Source organism: Vombatus ursinus, unplaced genomic scaffold (assembly GCF_900497805.2).
Source record: "Vombatus ursinus unplaced genomic scaffold, bare-nosed wombat genome assembly UNPS02009770.1, whole genome shotgun sequence".
NCBI lineage: Eukaryota > Metazoa > Chordata > Mammalia > Diprotodontia > Vombatidae > Vombatus > Vombatus ursinus.
The window spans coordinates 14,692,677-14,713,530 of record NW_020949548.1 but is presented as its reverse complement, the minus strand read 5'-3'; the positions used below and the strand labels follow the sequence as shown (position 1 = coordinate 14,713,530).

The window sequence follows — 20,854 nt, the reverse complement described above, 5'->3', positions numbered from 1 at the left end:
TTCATGGACATTTGGGGTAGGTGAGAATGAGGAGTCAAGAATGACACCAAGGTTGTGAACCTGGGTGACTATCAGGAAAGGATGGTGGGGCCTTCAACAGTAATAGAGAAGTTTGGAAGAGGGATAGATTTAGGGGACAACCCTCTCAGGATGGAAAGAGCCTAAACAGATCCATGGTTCCCAGCCCTTCTATCCTCTCTGGCAGGACACAGACCTCAGTGCCTCAAGAAGTTTTTCTGGAAAGAATACATCATGGGCATGGTGGTGGGCACTGCACTCCCTTACCCAGGGAAGCTGAGCAGAGCAGGAACGTGGCAGGAGAGGTGGTACACTTTGGGGCAGTGGTCACAACAGAGCAGCTCCCCCCCATTCAGACACACCGCACAGAAGTCCTCATTCTCAATTGGGTCTGTGTTGGGAGCTGAGGGAGACTTCTTGGCTCCAGGGTTACAGTGGCTCCTTTGTTCCCCAGGAGATGGGGTCCCAAACAATGGCAATTTCGGCCCAGCTGGGAAGCCTACAGGGGCACTTCTCTCTTCTGGATCCTCAGCCTTAGGCTTCAAAGCATCTGGCAAACTGTCCTGGTTGACCTTTAAGAGAAAAGAAGAGCAGAGAGTCTTAGTAACTTGGTCTCTAGTCCCCTTCTGCTTAAGGCCCTGCAGGAGGATCATTGCTATGGTGGCCTTATAAAAGACAGAACAGGATGAGAGAGGTCTGGAAGGGAGACACTGATGCTTCATTACATGAATCCACAACTGGAAGGGTCACATTCCCTAGCAAGCCCAATTGGTGGGAGGAGTACTGACTGATTTCTGATGCCTTCTTTTCAATGTAAGCTATTCAGAAGTCAAGAAAGGGAGAATTGGGGTAGAGCTCTCCCCTTCATCCCACTCTGCTAACATTCTCCTAGTACACACATGTTCAGTCATCTCCACATACTCCTCCTGCATATGAACTCATGCTGGTATTCTCAGGGGCCATGAGGCTTAAGATATGTGCACTGCAGGACAATGGCAAGATCAGAAGCATTCAGACTCTAATTACTAGAGTAACTGGACCAGGGAAGTGACCCCTGAACCTGACTTCTCTTGGCAGCCCATGAGTTTGAAGAGAAGTACAATCACAGTAAAGAAAGAAGAGAACCAAGAGTAGGGCATCAGATTGTAAAGTCAGACCAGATGATCTCCAGGGCCTTTCACCTTCCCTTTTTCCAAAATGTAACACCCAAACCACCGTGGTATGGTGCTCTAGGTCCTTCCTTTCAGAGGTAAAAGATCTGTGATGAAAAGGCTTTTCCTGATAACAGTTTGGGAGTAGGGAGGAGAAGAGGAAACAGTGAGATGGTGAGAATGTGTTGACATTGTGCTAGGGTCATGCATATTTAAGATGCCAAAAGTATGTTATCTTTGGGATCTGGAATTGGAAACAATATATTAGAGGCATTAAAAAATGGAATGGGCTGTCCTGGGGGTTATGAGCTCCCTTTCACTAGAGGTTCATGGGATTGAATGATGTCAATAGAGGGCTTAGAGGTCATTTAGTCCAAGCCCCTTATTTTCTAGAGAAGGATACCATGGAGCAGAGAAGCAATTTACCTAAAGCCACGCAGACAGCAAGCAGCAGAATCAGAATTTAAATCTAGGACTTCTGACTAGCCAATATTCTTGGTGCTCCTTCAAGGGAAGGCCAAAAGCCCAATCACTGAGAATATAGTATGTGGAAGTCAAACTTCGGAGAGTGAGTGAACTAAATGATTTCTGAAGTCCTTTCCAAGTCTGATATATTAACCTTTTCTTTTCTCCTTGCCCAGCCTGTGCCTTGCTATAAACACCACAGGCCAGGCAGAAAAGCAAGGATGGCAGTGAGGATCCACATGCAAGGACAAGTACCTGCTCTCCAGTGTGCTGAGGGCATATCCCCCAGATCAGCCCTGGTGGTAAATGGAAGGTAGGGCAAGACCACAACAGGGCACAGTTTTGAATAAAAGAGAAGTCTAGACTGGGAAGGAAAGAGCCAAGCTCATGAAAAGAAACATCATAGCGGCCTACCAGATGTGGACCTGGGCCACAGGACCCACAGCTGGGGTAGAAGCAGCAATCTGATCATCCAGGACTAGTCAGAAAAGACGATCAAGAATGACACTTGCTTCAGACAGGGCAGCCAGGGGAAAAGGCAGAAGAGGTGAAATGGTGGTTTCCAGGTCACCAGAGGCTAAGGATCTCCAGATAAGGGATAAAAGGCTAAGAGGGCCTGAAACATGAAGGAAATGGATTCACAGCTCATTTAGGGAAGATTTTTTCCTTATCTGGGACCAGGGGAAAGGGAGGGGAGGAAAATTCTCTCTAGCTCCACAGTCATCAATCTTGGATGAGACTTCCAGTCAATAATTGAACTAGATTAACTTCAAAGAGGTGCTAGTCCTAGGCTCTAGGCATTGACTCCTGTAATAGAAGTTTCAGGAAGAATGAGACCAAGATAGCCTTGGTAATCAGCAAAGTAACTAGATCAGTATCAAGGATCTAACTGGGCAAGTCACTTACTCCTGTTTGCCTCAGTTTCCTCCTCTGTAAAATGAGCTGAAGGAGGAAATGGCAAACCACTTCAGTATCTCTGCCAAGAAAACCCCAGATGGGGTCACAAAGAGCAGGACATGACTTAAATGACTGAACAACAACAAAAACTTTGTAGAAGACAGTCAGGCAGAAGAAAAGAGGGGACCTTAGCCCCTATACTCAGCCCTTCTCAGTCCCATAGCTGTACTGATGTCCTCTCCCCACTGACTAAGTGTGAGTGTTCTCCAAGAGCTGTCCTGAACTCTCTTTTCTTCTCTTTTCATACTCTCTCCTTTGGTGTTTTTATCAGTTCCCTTAGGTTCAATTACTCTTTGTGCAGATGGTTGTAAAACACACATTTCCAATTTCTCTCCTAAACTCAAGTACCAAATAATGCCCTGCCCAATGGATATCACCACTTGGATGTGCCATAGGCATTTTAAATTTGACATGTCTAAAATGGAACTCATGACACTACTCCCCAGACTCATTCTTCTTCCTAAGTTTCCGATCTGTGTTGATGGAGCCATCTTTCTTCCAGGCAACCAAGTTCACAACATTGGAGCTATTCTTAACTTTCTCTCAACCTCTCTCTTCAGTCAGTTGGTAAGTCTTGTCAATCCTATCTCCACAACATCTCTTGCACCCAATTCACTTCTCTCCACTAAAATGGGCTGCAATCTAGCTCAAGACTGTATCATCTCTTGCCTGGACTATTACAATAACCTCTGAATTGCTCTCCCTGTCTCCATTCTTTCCTCTCTTCAATCCTCTTCTCAACAATTGCCAAACTGGTATTACTAAACTACAGATCTGACCATGCCACTCCCTTTACTTGAAAATCCTCAATGGTAATAAGACCCCTAAATAAAATACAAACTCCTTGACCTGGCATGTAAGGCCCTACACAATCTGGCTACCACCAAATTTTCCAGCCTTATTTCCTAATTATCCCCATTGTACATTCTCCATGCCAGCCAAACTGGCTACAAGCTTTCCCCCAAACATAGCAGTTCACCTCTTCCTACATGTGTGTCTTTGCACCATGGTCAGTGTCTCATCCCTAGAATGAACTTCTTCATCACCTCCACTAACTCCACAGTTTCCTTCAGTAACTGGCACTTGGTCCCACTTGAAATTACTTTGTACTTTGTATATTCTTTGTGTTTCCTGATTTCTGTACATGTTCTATCTCCTCCCTGTATCTCTCCCTTCTCAACTACAATGAATATTCCATTTCCATCTATCACCTTGTTTAATAGGTTTTTTAATCAATCAATCAATCAATCAATAAGCAATCAATAAGCTGGGCATGAGGGACACCAAGAAAAAACTGAAACCCAGGAGCTTGAAACAACATGTACACATATAAGCATATACAATTACTACAAAGAAAGGACAAGGTAATCTGGGATGGGAAGGCACTGGCAGCTGGGGGGCGGAGGATCAAGAAAGGCCTCATGGAGGAGGTAGGGCCTGAACTGGGCCTTGAAGGAAGCTGAGAATTCCAAGAGGTGAAAGTGAGAACTGGGAGTGATTGCAGAACACTGAATTGAATAGAAATGAATTGAATTGGACTGGGCTGAATTGTTCATGCATAAAAACAGAATTAAGCCTTAAAAACTTGTTACCTATAAAACCCCCTTGGGCTCTTCCTTAAGAACTGCATAGTAGAAAATCTCCTTTTTAAAACTGAAGTGCCAGATACGCTATTAATGGAGAGCAGAAGAGAAGACAAGAGGAAAGGAAATTCTACTGTCTTCATAGTACAGAAACTCTGTGAAGAAGGAAAACTAGGGGAAATGGTGGCAATAAGAACCCAGAAGATGCCATGAGTTGGCTGGGCCCTAGACAGGATGGCTAAAGTAAAGTGATGTCACAAGGCAGGGGCAGCTAACAGAGTCGTTGGATGCAGTCTTTCTGCATCCCTCCCTTAATGTCCAGGCCCAAGTCTCATGACCCCACACCAGTGCTAAATAAATTCAACCTGATTGACTGACTAAGGTACCAGAGCCTAATATATCACCCCTCTCTGGAGCACTGAGATGTTTTTAAAAGCTCCAAGGCAAGGACAATGCTCAACCCAAAGGAATGCAACCCTGATGGTGGCGTAACTCAAAGGAATGGAATGTAGCCTCCCTGACGGCATGTCAGGCTCCACAATGAATGGTTTTGAGCTCTCCTTCCATTCATGTCCTGCCGAGGTCTCGGGATAGGAATGGCTCTGGCTTGGGGGTACCTTGATGGACATGCTAGACGACTCGGCTCCACACTCAATGACCAGCAGGAAGGTCCCATCCTGCCCCCTCTGCAGTTTAAACACAGGCAGCTCCCCGGAGGCTGCCGCACAGATCTTCAGGCGCTCCAGACGAACAAAGGGAATCTTGGGCTCTTTGGGGTAGGTCCTAAAGTCAATGAAATACTGTGAGGGTGGGATGAGAGCCTCCAGAACTTCCCAATCCCTGTGAGTCCTCCCCTCACTACCTCTCTCCCTCAAAGACAGACAGGGCTAGATTGTGCCAGAACCCCATAAAACTGGCCTGAGCTCCAGAGACATGGGTTTCAATCAATTCCTTGGGCTGTGGAACACAGCCAGTTCCCTGGAGTGATAAAAAAGTACTAAAAGTTTAAGAGTTCCAAACCTTCTCCCGCCCCTGCCAGCCTTACGGGATCTCAGAATCCAATTCGGCTCTCATAGGGTTAAACAATGTCACTTTGTAATGTTCTCTGAATAATAAAACTGGAAGGAGAGCTCCTACTGCAACAGGGGGCTTCCTTATGAGCTACCTATGGCCTCTGCCCATTTTGTCTGGCTAAGGAGCCAGAAATCTTCATGTAAGAAGGTCTTTTTAGCATCATCAGCACTGAACTTTGCAGTTCTAAATATTAATGAAAATGCCAAAACCATAAAGACAGCCTCTGTGTCTTCTGGGGCAGAGATTGATGGGGAATGGGGGGGGTCAAACATCTGATAGCTGCATCAGTATCAAAGTCATTTGGGATCAGCAGCAAAAGGGCAAACTTCTTTTCTCTTAAAGAAACTCACAAATGACACTTCCTTCCCGTACTGAGAGGACAGACTATTTGTTACCTGATGTTTGGATTCTCCTTGGTGTCTGCCTCAAACGGCTCCTGTTCAGAGCTGCCACGATCTAGGACAGAGAAGGGGAGAGCCCATCTGTAATAACCCACACACCTATCCCCTGGAGCTCACAGCCCCTAAAAGACATCTGTCCCCTTCACAGTGTCCCCCAAAGAAGGTGAGGGAAGGTTAAAAATATGCCAAGATGACTTCAGAACCACACAAGGCAGTTCAGGGCCCACTAGGAACCAGAGAACAGGTGGACCGCTCTGCGCTCAAAGGCTGAAAGGGTTGAAATATCCAGACGTGCTTTCCTGGGAAGGGCCCCGGAGAGGCCTCCTTGGACTGAGTACTATACACTAAGTGGGTCTCCCACCTCTCCTAAGAAAGACCAGCCACATCCTAACTAAACCCAGCAGGGGATCAGAGCTCACTGTGGAAGGTACTGTGATAACAGGCCTAGATGGAAGGCCTGAAATTAGTCTAATTACTATGAAAACATTCTCAGTACAGCCCAGATGATTCATCTCTTCATTTGCAATGGGAGCAGGAGGCTGATAATAAGGAAACTGACCAAGGATTTTTCTACCCACTGTAGTCTGTATTCAGTGTTCCACTGCAACCAGACTTAGGTCTCTCCACACATTTTAATGCAGCAGTAACTTGGCCCCTACTCTCTAGAGAGACAGAGTGGAATCACGGTGAGAACACAGGGTACCTGGGCTCTTGCCTGGCTCTGTTGCTACTAGCTATGGGATTTCAAGCAAATCTTGCCCTGTCTAAGCCTTAGTTTCCTCCTCTGTAGAATGTGGATATTCCCATTTCACAGGTTTGTTTACAAGTATTGAGTGAAATAAGATACGTAAAGGTTTGGATCCGTAAGTAATCACAGTAATTTAGGTAATTTAGGTGATGAAGGATCATCACCTAAAGCCTCTGCTGATCTTGCCCTCTCTGATACATTTTCCTAAAGGACTCGGCAACACTATGAGCCAAAAGGGAGGAGAGCGCCTGCCCCATAGGAGTCTGAAGGGGGACTGGAGGCCCCGGGAAGGGGCCTCCTCTTGTACCTTCTGTGTGCCAAAGAGGCTTCACAGTTGTGGATGGGAGGGGAGAGGCACTGACAGCTGGCACGGGGGGAGAGGCAAGATGCAGGGGCTTCTTCACTGAGAGATTAATCGGTTCCTCCAGGATTTTTTGTAAAGGAAGAACTAATTCATCCTGAGCATTTGGGCAGGCAGCTGCTGTGTTGCATCCCAGAGAGTCACTAATGGGCCTGGAATCTTCATTTTCCATCTTGAAAAAAAGGAAAGATAGAGAGAGAATGAAAATGGTTACCATTAGTAGGCCTTGCACCATTAAGCCTGGGACTAGAACAAATTTTGAGAGATGACCAGCACGGCAGCAGAGACAGAATCAGTTATGGAACCACAGAATGACAGAATCAGAACGGCCCTCAAATATCATCCAGTCCAACCTTTAAACCTAACAAATGGGGAAACCGAGGCACAGCATTTCTATAGTATCCCCATCCCCATGCCCACATATCAGAGACTCACCTTGCATGGTGCATTACCCAAGAGAACATCTCCCAAAGACAAGTGGCTGGCCCCATCCCCAGGGTGCAGGACCCAGGTGACCGCTGGACTGTAACTGGGCACTGTTTCTGGCTGTGTGTCGGAGGCAGGGCCCATGCTGTGGGAGCAGGAGCTAGGTGTCAGGCTGGTCACACTGTGGATCTGGGGCTCCACTGTCCTCCCTGTTCTTGGGGATGACAGTTCCATTTCCAGTGTGTTGGAGAAGCCCATTATACTCACAGACGCTGAGCGCTGGAAGGGAGATAAAATATGGATGAGCTTCCAAAAGAATACTAAAAGTTCACATTATATATGGATTTACAGCTACAAAACCCATCTCACAAAAGCCCCTGGAGGGAGTGTGAGTACACTTACCCATTCCTATACATGAGAAAACTAAGACCAAGGGAAGCTCAGTTCAAATTTGACCACTGACACTCTGGCCATCCTCCTGCCTCACACATGACACACCAGCTCTCGTCCTGGGGTCCTGCACTCTTGACTGTGATACCTGGTCTGAACAGCCACAGACCCACCATCCTGAACCTTGACCATCTTCCTGCCATACAGACTCATATATACTCTCCTACCTATTCTCCTTTATACTTTTTACTCTGGGGATAAATAATCAAGTCAACACTGCCATGCCTGGAAAGGCTGTATCAGTCAAGCACCTTATGACTCCACTTTCCATCTCTGTCACTTCCCAGACCAAAACACCAGCTCCTACTCCCCTATATGTATTGTATTTCCCTACTAGAATGTAAACTTTCTTGCTGTAAATCACTATTGATCAGAGAAACGCAAATTAAAACAATTCTGAGGTACCACCTCACACCTATCAGATTGGCTAATATGACCAAAAAGGAAAATTTTGCATATTGGAGGGGTATGGGGAAACTAGGACACTAATGCATTGCTGATCCAACCATTCTGGAGACCAATTTAGAGCTATGCCCTAAGAAATATAAAACTGTGCATGCTCTTTGATCCAGTAATACCACTTCTAAGTCTATATTCCAAAGACATCCAAAAAAAAAGGAAAAGGACCTATTTGTACAAAAATATTTATAACATCTCTTTTTGTGGTGTCTAAGAATTAGAAGTCGAGAGGCAGCTAGGTGGCGCAGTGGATAGAGCTCTGGCCTTGGAGTCAGGAGGACCTGAGATCAAATTGAACATCAGACACTTGACACTTACTAGCTGTGTGACCCTGGGCAAGTCACTTAACCCTGATTGCCTCACCAAAAAAAAAAAAAAAGAAAAGAAAAGTAAGAAATAGAAATTGAAGGGATGCCCATCAATAGGAGAATAGCTAAACAAGGGGTGGTATATGACTGTGATGGAATATCATTGTGCTATAAGAAATGACAAGCAGGATGTTTCAGGAAAACCTGGAAAAACTTACATGAACTGATGCAAAGTGAAGTGAACAGAACCAGTAGAACACTGTACGCAGTAACAGCAATATCGTTCGATAAAGAACTGTGAATGACTTAATTATTCTCAGCAATATAATGATCCAAGACAATCTCAAAGAATCAATGATGAAGCGTACTATCCATCTCCAAAGAAAGAACTGATATTGATTGAATACAGACTGAAGCGTGCTATTTCTCACTTTCTTTCATTCTTTTTTCTTTTATTCGAATCTTCTTGTACAAAATGACTAATATGGAAATGTCTTACATAATTGCACATATATAAGCTATATTGATTGTTACCATCTGTGGGGGGGGAAGAAGAACAGAATTTGGAACTTAAAACTTTAAATAAAAGTTGGGGGAAAAAAGAATATAAACTTCTTGAATACAGGGGTCATTTTACTTTTTATATTTGCACTCCCAGCTGTTAGCACAGTATATAATTAATGTTTTACAAATACTTTTTCATTCATTCATTCCCTGAAACTTAGTTTCTTCACATGTAAAACAACAGGAGGGGATGGAGCAGATGGTCCCTTCCAGTCTATGACCCTATGAAGCTCAAGGTTATATAGTTAATACATATCAGAGTCTGAAACTGAACTTCACCCTTCTGAATCTCAGTCCAGTACTTTCACTGCTAATGAAAGAAAGAGTATCTAACTTGACTTTATAATGAGGAAGCTGAGAGGCAGAGGCAAGAAGTGTCTTGCCCTTTACATTGGACACAGTAACAGACACACTGTGCGATGACTGACTTCGATAGACCTGGCTCTTCTCAGCAATGGAAGGATCTAAGACAGCTCCAAAAGACTCGCGATGGAAAATGCTGTCCACACCCAGAGAAAGAACTGTGGAGTCGGAATGCAGATGGAAGCACATTATTGGCTCTCCTTTTCCTTTATTGTTCTCCTTCCTCCTTGGCAATAAGGAAACTGAGGCTAAGTATGATGAGTCACAGGATGATAGATTCAGAGCTAGAAGGGGCCTTGGAGGCCATTGAGCAAAGAGAAGCTCAGTGATTTGCCCAAGGTCACACAGCTAGTAGTTTCCCTCCTCTAAGCTCCGCACCCCTTCCAAGGTCATAACGACAATGGGTGGTCTGGGGGTGCTGTCCCACAGGAGAAAGCCTCAGCCCACTGGAAGCCTTCCCCATGCTCTTATTAAAATATTAAACACACACACACACCCACAAATACGTTTCTCTTCCTTGCTTTCCTTACCCTCCTCCTTTCTCATCCTCTATCATATGGCTTTTGTCCATGTGTCTTAATCAATTGAATGTTCTATAGCTACTCTGGTGAATTTGTGACCTCCATTTCATTGGCATTCCCTCTGCTAGTACCGATGACAACCATCTACACCTTCTAATCTTATGGAATTCTTGTCCAAGCATCCCTTGAGGCTCTATTCGAAGTGGTGGAGCTAGTAGGGCAGCACAGGAGCAGTCCAAAGGGCTGACGTTGGCAGCAGAGGACCTGAAGTCAAATTCCAGGCCCGCTAGTTTTATTCCCTGCATGACTTTGGTAGAACTTTCTCTGGGCCTCAGTTTCCACATGGAAAATAATGTGGACTAGGTGACCTCGAAGGTATTTTCTAGATTTCTACCTGTGATCTTAAGCTCCTCCTCTGGTTGGTGGATTCCCAGTCTTTCACAGGAGGAGTTCTGGTCAGAGTTACTACAAAGGAATCTATGCAGTGTAACTAAATAATATGCTTCAAACATAGTTTACTATTTTTCAGACATAGATGGATGCTTTTATAATTAACAAACCAGTGTATTACCATAATTGCAGGTAACTTGGAGATATGCATATTTCGGATGGCAATATCTATTAAGAATGTTGTTGCAAAGATTTTATAGAGATGTTACATCTGGACAATTGTAGTAATACTCTGATCTGTGACCCAAACAGAGGATGTGCTACTCACTTGCTTTCATCAGAGGAGCTCTTCCCATCTATTGATACTCTGCCTATACTTGTTTTCCAAGAGTTAGCAAACTCTCACCCTTCCTTACTCTCCCCATCCCAATGACACTGAACACCAGTATACTGATGTCTCTTCCCCAACCCCAGCTGCCTGCTTTCTCGTCCCTAGCAGCTCAACACTCCTGATCTGATCTGTTCCTGCAGTATCCCACTCCATCAGCCCACCCCTTCCACTATGCCCTGTAGAATACCCACTTCTACAATTATAAAACTTCTCTTCATTTTAGATCTCTTCCTCTCATGATCCTTCCATCTTCTAGCTCTCACCGGGACTTAGCTCCTCCCTGATGACACAACATCCCAGGTTTTCACTTCCAATATACTAACTATACCTCTTCTCATACCCCCTGACTCATTGGCTTACTCCTTAATGCCCATTGCTGGCTATTATTTACCAAGCTCCAAAACATTCTCTGTCCTTCCTCAATGAGTTTTGTGCCTGGCTCACAGTATTGCTCTCCACCTAGAATTCCTGCTCTCAAAAGAGACAACTTGTATGTTGATGTTCCCTCAAATACCCTAATTCTGCAACCTCCCATTCTGCAATCTATTCAGCTTCAATGAGCACCATCTCACAGGGATGGTCATGCCATTGATCTGCCATCACCCACACATGCTCCACTTCCATGATCAAGAATTCTGAACTTCCTTTATCTGATCATAATCTCCTGTCATTCCATCCCTCCCTATGGCTTATTCCTCCCATACCTATTCTTTTACCTCTTCATGACCTACAATCTCTCTAACCCTCCCCAGCTACTCTCCTTCCTTCCCAATATCTACCCCTTAGTGAACCATACAACTCTACACAGTCTTCTACTCTTGAACCCTTGGACACTCACACCTTGCTAACCTTCAACTCTGATTTACTACACCTATCTACCTCCTTTGATTCTATTCACAGGCCAATGATTGGAATTGGAGGAAGTCTTACAATCAGGCTAATTGGATCCAGTACAAACTTTCATGATCTAATTTCATTAAGATCATTAAGATAATCCTTTTATTGGGCAGCTAGGTGACATAGTAGATAAAGTGCAAGGCCTGGGGTCAGGAGAACTCATCTTCATGAGTTCAAATCTGGCCTCAGACACTTGCTGTGTGACCCTGGGCAAGTTACTTTACTCTGTTTGCCTCAGTTTTCTCAAATATAAAATGAGCTGGAGAAGGAAATGGCAAACTGCTCCAGTATATTTGCCAAGAAAACCCCAAATGGGGTCAGGAAGAGTTACATACAATTGAAAAACAACTGAACAACTTCTATCTGTCTGATCATTCCTTCTCAGTCTCTTTTGCTGATTCATCACCCATATCATGCTCACTTTGGTGTACCCCAAAGATATCTGCTCTAGGACCTTTTCTATTTTCTCTCATATTCTCCCTCTTGGTGACTCCATCTGTCCTCACGGGTTCAGTTACCATCTCTATAAATTTGACTCCTAGGTGTATATGTGTGTGTGTGTGTGTGTACATATGTATATATATAGACAGATAGATAGATACAGATATAGATATATGTTCATCCTCAATTTCCTCATATCTATTCCCACATTTAGACATTTCCAGCTGGCTGTCCCATAATTATCTCAAACTCAATGTGTTCAAAAAAGAATTTATTATCCTCTACGCCCTCTCCTTACTTACCTATCTTCTGAATTTCTTTATTACTCTCACCATCCTTGTAGTCATCCAGCTTTGCAATCCGGGTGTCATCCTCAACTCTTCACTCCCACTAACACCCCATATCCAATCAATTTCCAATTGTCTTGTCATTTTTATCTTCACAATATCTCTCACACCTATCCCCACCTCTCCACTCACACCGCCACCTCCTGGTTCTTATCACTTATCCTCTCACTTGGCCTACTGTAATAGTTTCCTGTTGGGTCTTCTTGCCTCAAGTTTCTGTTTACTTCAATCCATCTTCCATACAGCTGCCAAAGTGATCTTTCTAAAACAGAGTCTGACCATGTTATGGTCCTTCTCAACAAACTCTACTGATCCCTGTTGCCCCTGGGATTAAATAATAAAAAACTCTGTTTGACATTTAAATCCTCTCACATCCTGGCCCTTCCCTACTTTTCCAGTCATCTTATATATTAGTCAGTCTCTATGATCCAGACACCAGTGGCCTACTCACTGTTCCACACACAACACTCCATCTCTCATCTCCATGTCTTTGTACTAGCTATCCTGCATGCCTGGAATGTATTCCCTCCTTGCCTCACACCTTGGAATTCTTGCTTTCCAATAAGACTAAGCTCAAGTATCACCCCCTCTACATGAAGCCCTTCCTGATCCCACCAGCTACTAGATCACTCTCTCCCAAAACTACTTGCATTCATTTTGTGTTATTATGTATGTCATTAAATATGTATATGTCTCCTCCACCAGAATACAAGTTTCTTAAAGTCAAGGACTTTCACTTTTATCTTAGCATCCTCAGTGCTTAGCACAGGGCCTGGAACATAATGTTTAGTAAGTGCTTGTTAGTAAATTGATTGATTGTGATAATGGTCTTGTTTGAGTAAAGTTTATGAAAGTTCTTCAGAATATTTTGAGGTCTGTACTTAGAGTGTGAAGATTTGGCATCCCACATTATAAACTCACTTTTGGACATTTCTAGCTGGCTGTCCCATAATTATCTCAAACTCAATGTGTTCAAAAAAGAACTCATTCTCCTCTATCCCCTCTCCTAACTTACCTGTCTTCTGAATTTCTTTATTTCTCTCACCACCCTTCCAGTCACCCAGCTTTGCAATCTGAGTATCATGAAAGTCCATGAAAGAGAGTAAGCTTCTAATGTATAATTCCAACCACTAGGTCATATCTTGCTAAATATTCAGCAGATGCTAAATTTTTACAGCTTACACTGATATGCTGCACTGTTTATACTGTTTCTTTGCACGATCTGTGTTGCTTACAAAGTCTGGGCTCCCTAAGGATTAATTTATAACTTCTGGTGATGATCTCCACATCCCAAATTGTCATCATAAACCTCACCATTTCCACAAACAAATCTGCCTTTTGTTCAGTGCTTCTTTGTTGACATACTGTTGGCTGCATTTAGTCAAAACCAGTCAATAAACATTTATGAGGTGCCTACTGTGTATCAGGAACTGTGCTAAACAGCAGGGATACAAAGAAAGGCAAAAATATAGTGCCTACCCTAAAGAAGCATACAGTCTAATGGGGGAAGATAATACACAAAAAGAAGCTAAAAGAGGGTAACCATTGAGGGGTCATGCTGAAGATGATAATGTAGATGAAAACAAGCAGAGCAGCTGGTGACAAATGAATTTAAGGGGAAGATGTCTGTGGAAGACTTTCTGATTACATTCTTGGGTCTTGGACTTTCCACAGGCTCCAGAGGTAAACTACTTTTGGTTACATTTGACAAATTCAGTCACGTTTCCATTATCAGCCATTATTATTATTCAGTGATGTCTACTTGTTCCAAAAGTATTTCTGAAGGTATTTGACCTATTTATCATTTGCTCCAGGAATGTCTATCAGTCCTCTTCCTCCTTTTTGGTGAGGAAGTGATAATTTCTCCATAGCAGCCTTAAGGTGATAAACCCTATATTTCATTAATATTGTACAGATTTTTGTTAAGATGCTTCCCAAATCTATTATGGTCTATTTCACAGTTCTTAAAGTATACATTAAGAATGGTATTGCATAGTGCTAATTGCTTTAAAATTATTCTTCCCATTCAACTTTGATTTTAGAATATCAGTCTCAATATAATTATCCATAGGCTTTTCTTTAATACCATTATGCTCAATGGAGGAAGCATCTACACATATTGCCTTTATCCACTGATTCAATGGGACCTCTAGATTCGAATTCCAAGTTTTCCTTGATGTACAGTAAGAATTATACATTTATCAAGTCTAAAGGACATTCTGAAGACATTTAATGCTTGATGTCATCTATGTACATCAAGTTATTAATAATGTTTTGTTTTGTAAGTCATATTTAGCTCTAGTTAGGAAAAATGATCATGGAATTGAGGCTAAGCAGAACCATAATGGGTTTAAACTGTCACCTTGAAAAATGCCATATACTATGTTAATTGTTCTGGACATTATTGTATTGGTGGTATGGGTTTTTTTTTTAAGAGTTTTCCATATGGACATCAAATACTCTAGTATTCTCACTATATTTGGATTTATTTCAGATATTTACAGTATAAAAATAAGCTTTGAATTTGAAACTGAGTCAAAGGCTTTATTATAATCATCAAAGGCTATATAACTGTTATTGAACTTTGGACAATGTGTTCAGTCAATAATTACCAAAATGATGTTGATTTTTATAGTTCTGGAACCTTTTGCTCCTCAGGCAATATATTGTTTTCTTGTATTTGTAGAGTTTTTAATGATATCAGCTATGAATGTTTCGTAGAAAGTACATAATCAAGTAATTGGCCTATATTTGCAACGTCACCAGTATTTTCATCTTTTGGTAGTAGATACATGATGCCTTCTATTAAAAGGTAGGATCAAGCGTATATATGAGGGAAAGCTGGTAAAGGTTTTTGCCAGTAATTCATGTACCATTGTGAAGATTTTGAGTCACTAATTACAGGTCTTATCTGGTCTTGCCACCTTCTAGTTTTACTGAGAAGCTAAAATTTCAGTCATGTCCATCGACAAAACCATCTGTCATTCATTAAAGGTGTAGTAGCTTTCGGTTTCTCATTTAAACTAATTTGCATTTTTTATTGTGCTGAGACTTCTTGTGACCATTTAGATGACCAGAAATCTTCCCAATGTCCCTATTTCTGTTGAAGATAACACCATCCTTACAGTAACCCAGGTTTGTAATCTTGGCATTATCCTGGATAATGCCATTCTCCCTCATTCCCCATATCAAATCATCTGTCAATGCTTGCTGTTTTCACCTTAGCGTAACATCTCCCCCATTCAACCTCTTCTTTCTACTCACACAGCTACCACCTTAATTAGGTCCCTCATCACCTCTCACCTAGACTATTGCAAAGGTCTCCCTACCTCAAGGCTCTCACCTCTCCATGCCATCCTACTGACTGCTGGCAAAGTAGAAAATTCCTTATGAAGAGATCTGACTGGGTTTATTATACTCCTTGTATTTATTAACTTTATATTTATGATTTAAATATTTGATATGTACTTGTTGGCTCCCCCATTAGAATGCAAACTCCCTGTGAGTAAGGATCAGTTTCATTCTTTGTACTTGTATCCTCAGAGCCTGGCACATAGCAGGTACTTGTTGATTTTTTATTAATTCTGTAGGAGTTCTCTCTTGCCTCTGATTTTTTTTACTTCTCAAGCCTCTTTGGTGTTGAATTATTTATTTTGTTCTTTGAGCTGAGGGAACTCATAATATTGGATTTTTTTATTTTTACTTGCAATTGCTGATTAAGGGAACAGACTTTCTGATATGCTTTTGTTCTCCAGATTCCTTTCCATGTTTCTTTTTTGTTGCCTTTAATTGAACAATATGGCATTCAAATTTTGTGCTGTGTATACCAGCTAGATATCGATGTCATCTTTTGTAACCCTCCCTCAGGTGTCACTCCTTCCCAGCTCACACTCACAGACTGGGTGTCCCAGAGAGCTGACAATTACTCCAGGTGCCATTAGGGACATGGCCAATCTTCACTCAGCCAATAGCATTGTCCCTTATAGTTCAATCAAGAAAAACTGTTTTGGGGCAGCTAGGTGGTAGAGAGGATGGAGCACCAGCCTTAGTCAGGATGATCTGAGTTCAAATCTGACCTCAGATACTTGACACTTACAAGTTGTGTGACCCTGGGCAAGTCACTTAACCCCAACTGCCTCACCAAAAAAAAATAATAAATAAAGAAAAAATAAAGAAAAATTGTTTTCAAAGTTTGTAAAGGGATACAGGGCATAGACACAGCTTTACAGTTAACTCCGTAATACAGCCCCCTTTTTTCCGTGATTATATATTAAACTTTGGGCTAGGGGTTGGTCAGAAACCAGTTCCCTTATGCTTCTAAGGTCCTTCCCAGTATCACCAATGGCTCTCTCGAGTCTCTCTGCCACAGTGGTATTTGAAGCCTATCCTTATGAGTATTCCTTGATAGCACCACCTTTCCTTCTCTGGGTATGACACTGTCTGCCACAATTGTGTGCAAACCCTAACATGTTCTGACACTGTCAGATGCAAATTTAGGATGCCTATAACAAGTACCAGATGTTTCTCATATCATTATTATTTGAGATAACAGTGCTGATTTTGTCATCTGTTTTGTCCTCTAGAGTTTGTAATAAATGAAGATTTTCCAGAGTCTCAAGACTTTGATCTTTTCTCTCTTCAGATTTTAGCAGCTCCTCAATCTCATCCCTTACTTTATTTAGTCCAGGCTTAGGGATGAAGTTATTTTTTGTAACTGGCCAGCAATACACTGTTAGGTGACTAGAGTTGAGAGTGCCATTGAGAAGAAGCAGTATGAAACACTTGCCTATAACTAGTGAGATGGTTCTAGTTTCTGTTATAATGCTCGTGCATAATGAAAGTATTCATCTCTTCAGTCCATTTTATACATATGCATAACTGATTTGCCACTCTAGCAGTCAGTGCCATCTAAACTGAAGCATCTCCAGGAGGTCAGATGTTGGTATTTCCAATTCATTCTGACTTATCTTGTCTTCTTGTGGTACCAGAACAAGAAGAGTCTCTTGCTTCATTGTCATTACGATGACTTCAGGTTGGGCCAGCCTACAATGTTATGGCACCCGGTCTATTTCTTAGAATCGCAGGAACAATTTCATCACACTTGCTATGATGCTAACCCAACCAGTGGTATCATCAGAACCCAACTGGCCTGTATTTCAGGGTTCTGGCCAGGTCTTCACCACCACCTTAGGGGCCACAGATCCCTGCTTTACATTATCCCAGTTGGCATTCTCTTACTTTGTTATCCCTTGCACCTTCAACTTGAACAACAGATTGGGCTTTAAAGAAGTTGTTTATTACTACTAATAGTATTATTGCCATTGTCCTGCAAGGGGGTTTCGAAGTTTTTTGATGTTAAAAATTGGGAGAAAAGATTGGGAATTATCATTCCAGGTCTTTTATCGAATATAAGGGTACACAGTTTGTCAAAGGAACAACTTGGCAAAGTTTGAAGAGACTCATTGCCTCTTTTTGCATCCCAGTACTTAGTACAGTACCTAGCACATAGTACGTACTTAGTAAATATTTGATCAATTAATTAAAAGGATAATAAACTTTTTGTGGTCACAAAAACTCATAAAGAATATCTAATAAGACATGAAAAAGAGTTGTAATTGCACTGGTAATGGGAATACCACATTGGTAAAACCACACATTTATGAAGTGTTGGAGTAAGTACAAAGTACCCCCAGAACATGTCCTTCACTTTACCAGTTCTGTGCTTGTGCTTACACAGTTTGCTACATGGAATGGCCTTCCTCCTCCTCTTTACCTGATGTATCTCTGTTCATCCTTTAAAACCCAATTTAAATGCCACCTTCTTCATAAAACCTTCCCTCTTTGTTGATAACAATCTTCCCCTGGGATTCCACATAGACTTTACCTGACATGTAATATGACAGACTACAGTGATCCCTATTTGTGTCTTATTCCCTTACCAGAATGTCATCTCCACGAGCACAGGAATCCTGTATTATCTAAATTTTGCACCTATTTCCATGTCAGACATAGTGCTCTTCAACCAGTAGGTGCTTAATAAGTGTAGCGTGAATTAATGAATGTTACAGCCCTCAAATGATAGATTTTTCTTCTGTGGGTCAAGAACCCTTATCAGAAAAAGGTATCTCACCTGTTCTTTATACCAAAAAGAGTCCTCAGTAACCCTGGGACTATGAATTAGTTCAGTCATACAGGAGACATTCTATGCAGAAATCTGTCTGTTATTAGCTTAGTCCCTTCACACTACACACTACAGCATTTCTGACACTGTGCTCAAACTATCTGGTCATCGAGGCCTAGCACAGCAGACGTTTAATACCTATTTTTAGATTGAGATCGTATGGGATGGAAGTTACCGTACATGAAGACATGCTCTAAATTAAACCCTATCCTAAGGTCTGACCTTAACAAAGCTTGTTTCTCTACTTAACACCGCCCATCTCTGTGTCTCAGGTACACCATAATCTTGAGGCCTTCTTCCCCTGGCCAGTAGCTTCACTGTCAACTCCTAGATGCCCAGAGCTCTCTGCCCAATGATCTCGTATTCAATATAATCCTGTAGCTACTAAATTTATCTGATCCCGATCCAAGAGAAGGGCTAAAAGAACCTTTCCTAAGGTAATCTGCACTTTAACAGAAATTGTCTTCTGGAGGAAATCCTCCCATCTCTGTCATCTGTGCCTCCCCGCCCCCAACGGCTACCACCACAAAAAAACATGTCTGTTAGAAAAACTAATTTAGGATGCCAGTTCTGATACTTCCTAGTTTGATTCCTTTGGACAAGTCATTTCACCTCTCTGAACTTCAGTTTCATCATCTGTTTCATGGGAAGTTTGACCAGAAGCTCTCTCTAAAGTCCCTTTCGGCCCTGACATTTGCTAATTCTGTGAAAAAAAGGGTTGTAGTCAGCAGGCTGGTAGGTTATTCCTGGGGCAGATAGGTGGCACCTTGCACTACTTCTCCAACCACATGATGTAGGTGGCTCCACAATCTGTACCCACTACTTGTCGAATCAGCCCCTCCGTCTTTCATCAGTCCCCCAGGGAGCCAAGAAGCACTATAGTGCACAAAGTGTTGGGTCTGGAGTCAGGATAACCTCAGTTCAAACCCAGCCTCAGATACTTATCAGCTGTGTGACCGTGGGCAAGTCACTTGACTCCTGTTTGCCTCAGTTTCCTCATCTGTAAAATGAGCATAATAATAACTCCTCCCTCAGGGGGTTGTTGTGAGGATAAGAAAACACTTACTTAACACTGTGCCTCGTCCACACTAAGCGCACAGACCAAAGCAAAAAAGAAATTAGACAATTCATTAATAAATAGTGGAAATTAATTAGGTCAGAGGTAGAGGGAACTTATAGACAAGGTCTCCAACCAGGAACTCTATGATCCAATGACACTGGCCCCCTTGCTGTTTCTTGAATCTCCTGACTCTGGGTGTTTTTCCTGGGTGTCCCCCATGACTGCAACTCCCTCCCTTTTCATTTCCTGATCCTGGCTTCCCTAATTCCCTTCAAGTCTCCCCTAAAGCAACATTTTCCCTGGCCCCCTTAACATCTTCAATTCATCCTGTCTACAGCTTGTATGTACATAGTTGTTTGCATACTGTCTCCCCCTTAGTACATAGTTGTTTGTATATTGTCTCCCCCTTAGACCATGAGCTCCTGGAAGGCTGGGACTGTCTTTTGTCTTTCTTTGAAGGCTCAGCACTTAACACAGTGCCTGGCACACTGTAGGTGTTTAATAAATGCTTGTTGACTTGACTTCTCTCTCAAGCATGGCCTCCAGGCAATATAGGAGCATAGATTTCTATGATATTTTCTCCTTACAGCATTCCCCTGCCCCCCACAACAGGAAAGGTAAACAGTGTATAATATATCATCCTTATTTAAACATGAGGAAACTGAGGCTAGAGGGACTTGCCAAAAGTCACAGAGCAAGCAAATGGAGCAATCGGGATTTGAACCCACTTCATTTGACTCCAAGCTCCACATTCTTTTCCCTTCACATAGACTGTCACAATCCAAAGCGTTGATGAGGACACAGAGGGGACCCCTCCTGCGTTCTAGTCTCAGCTCTACCTCTCACATGTCCTGGGGCAAGAAACTTAATGTCTCAGTCTCTTTCTTCATCCCCAGAGTAAGGACGGGGGCCCTGTCCAGCCCTGCCTTGGTCCCAGGTTTTTGTGAGATCAAAGGTGATAATGGATATGAAGATGCTAGATAATGTGAAGGAATATTATTATTCTTGTTTTTTCAGAAGAGGCCTGTGCAAACAGATGGGCACCTGCAAGTTTCCAGGATAAAAATTTTTTAAAGCCTAAGATAATCCTACACACACACAAAGTCTTCAAAATTCCAAGGGAAAACAAACCTTTATTTTGAAATTACACTTTGAAGTTTGCAAAGAAATCAAGTTTGCTTTGTTGTACAGAAAGAGCTATTAGTAAACATTTCAAAGGACAGAGATAACAAGTGAAAAAATTTACTCTCGATTCCTGTGCCTTCCAAAAGGTATGACAAGAGCAGCGGTTAAACAGA

The 20,854-nt window shown here is 42.4% G+C and overlaps 1 protein-coding gene across 1 annotated transcript in view; it reads right to left on the bottom strand.

The window, feature by feature from the left end:
• Window positions 1-20,854, bottom strand: part of TRIM66 (tripartite motif containing 66) — a 72,564-nt gene that overhangs the window by 7,510 nt on the left and 44,200 nt on the right. The window contains exons 11-15 of the mRNA XM_027852514.1: window positions 7,194-7,463; window positions 6,705-6,930; window positions 5,644-5,704; window positions 4,792-4,957; window positions 286-590 (exon numbers count right to left, since the gene is read on the bottom strand). Coding sequence (XP_027708315.1) covers window positions 286-590; window positions 4,792-4,957; window positions 5,644-5,704; window positions 6,705-6,930; window positions 7,194-7,463 — 1,028 coding nt within the window. The remainder of the gene's footprint in view (window positions 1-285; window positions 591-4,791; window positions 4,958-5,643; window positions 5,705-6,704; window positions 6,931-7,193; window positions 7,464-20,854) is intronic.